This window comes from Egretta garzetta, unplaced genomic scaffold (assembly GCF_000687185.1).
Source record: "Egretta garzetta isolate BGI_Z169 unplaced genomic scaffold, ASM68718v1 scaffold51, whole genome shotgun sequence".
NCBI classification, from domain to species: Eukaryota; Metazoa; Chordata; class Aves; order Pelecaniformes; family Ardeidae; genus Egretta; species Egretta garzetta.
This window is the reverse complement of record NW_009258549.1, coordinates 4,713,973-4,716,111: the sequence shown is the minus strand read 5'-3', so window position 1 is coordinate 4,716,111 and position 2,139 is coordinate 4,713,973. Positions and strand designations below refer to the sequence as shown.

Here is a 2,139-nt window from a genome sequence, read left to right as displayed (position 1 = left end):
GCAGGAGGACAGATATGCCCTTCGTCTACACCACCAGCCTGGCCAAGCTCCACTTCCCCGAGGATGCCGTGTATGAGGTGAGACCCAATGGCATGCTGTGCTGTGAGGCAGCCTCACAGCACCTGGATCCCCCTCTTTCCAACTTCCCCTGTTGACAACCTGGGAATTTTTGGGGGGGAAGGACTCCCACACCCTGCCTCCAGGACAAAGGGTCAGCCGCCCATTGGGTTGCCCTCCAGTTGCCCACTGCTGTGTCCCATCCCACTATGCCATGTCGGTGACCATGGCAGGACCTCAAGATGAAAGGTCTGTGGAAATCCTGGTAGCCACCATCTCTCTCTTTCAGGTACAAGATGTGTACAGTGGGAAGATCATCAGCGGCTTAAGGACAGAAGACAGCTTCTCAGTCATTATTAACCCCTCGGGGGTGGTGATGTGGTATCTCTATCCCACAGCGCTCCCGGTGCAGCCCTGGCACATTGTCAGACAGCAAGCCCCTGGCAAGGGTTTCCACCCTGTCCTCCTGTGATGAGGCTCAGCAGATGGGGGTGTGGGTCTCTGCCGGGGTGAGCCGCGAGACCCTGGGGCATATGGCTCTTCACTGCACAAGTGCCTTTTGCTGGCATGCCCGTCAGTGCTGGGGAGTGACCATCAGGTCATTCCTCCGGTACCAGCTTGATGATGTCTGCTTGGTCTGCGTAAAGCGGGAGTTCTTGTTACCCACCTCCTAAGGGTGCACAGAGCATGGTTCCTCAGTGGTTGCAAGGCCCTTGGAGATCCTCCTGTGGAAGATGCCATACAAGCAGAGCCCAGCCACTGTTGGGAGTTTGTCAGCTCTGTCAACTGAGCACTTTACCGCTTTGAACTGGGCATCACCAACTGCTGCAGGGGCTGTTTGAACTACGCCTGTAGAAAGGCCTTGGGTACTTTAGCATCTTCTAGGGTGGTGACCCCCTTCCTCCCCCCATATGTCATGGTGTTAGCCTCAAGGACCAGACCTGGCCACTTTTTTATTTTCCTCTGCTATAATTAGCTTGTCTTAGAATAAGGGGCTGTCAGTAGGGCTGCACCCTTCCCCCCTTCCCTCCCTAGGACCAAGAGCTCCTGAAGGCATGATGGTCCTGTGCAGAGAGGCTTTGCTTGCAGGCTTGCTCCTGCTGTCGGGATCCTGGAGGCCAGCACTACTACAGCCTAGCATGCATGCTAGCATCGGATTAAAGCCCCTTTGGTATCAGTTTACAGCAGAGAAAAAAACCTGAATTGGCCATGCGCAAACCCCAGCAGCCTTGCTGTGGTACAGCACCAAAAACTGCAGAGCCGTAGTGTGTTGTGCACACCAGTGGTGTCGGGAAGATGCCACTGCTCAGTTGAGCTGGGAGATGGTCATGGGTGCCGCGTGCTGCAAGCTGTACCCTGTTCTTGCTCTAGTAGGAAATTCCTGCTTAAAAAGGGGCTCGGAACATCTTCCAGTGGGCTGAACACTAAAGGTTTCTCAGGGAAAGGCTCATCCTTCGCCCAAGGGCAGCTACATCCACAACCCCAACCTGAGGAAGAGCCTGCACTAATAAACTGGAAACGGGTGGCAGGACAGCCTCTAGAGCCCTGAACTGATTTTCCTTCATACAGTGCACATCCTATGGGGGAATTATAGTGAGACCTGGCCCACCCCAACTGTCCCAGAAAGGGATGGCAGCATTTGTGAAGATTGCAGCCCAGGGAGACCGACAAGATTAAGCCTCAGACCAGAGAAATACCACATTTAGATTAGCTCCCCCCCCCCCCCCAATCCCTTTTTTATTTAGATGATGAAGGAGGGTTCCTGCAGGACCATTCTGGCCACTTCCAGAAACTTTGAGTGCAGCAGCAAGATCCTGAACACTATGCTTGCCAACAGGAAAGGACAAATGCACTTCATGACTAATACAGGAGCTGGCTTTGTTCTTGGGGAGTGATTGAGACAAATTAACTGAAATAAAAGGGAAGCAGGTCACAGGCTTTCTGTTTCATGTTTATTCAGTGTTGCTAGCTATAGCAACTTGGTTAATGCAAGATTACAGGGTCAGCACCTCAAAACAGGAACAACTACGCTAAGAAATAGAACTGCTTTCCTCTCGGAGGCTGGACAGGTGCAGAGTAGAA

General features: G+C 52.9%; 1 protein-coding gene across 1 annotated transcript in view; it reads left to right on the top strand.

The window, feature by feature from the left end:
* Positions 1-2,132, top strand: part of NAGA (alpha-N-acetylgalactosaminidase) — a 5,364-nt gene extending 3,232 nt beyond the window's left edge. The window contains 2 exon segments of the mRNA XM_009647782.2: positions 1-77; positions 347-2,132. The exon segment at positions 1-77 is cut by the window's left edge and continues 26 nt beyond it. Coding sequence (XP_009646077.1) covers positions 1-77; positions 347-529 — 260 coding nt within the window. The 3' untranslated portion in view covers positions 530-2,132.
* Positions 2,133-2,139: the final 7 nt, after the last annotated feature.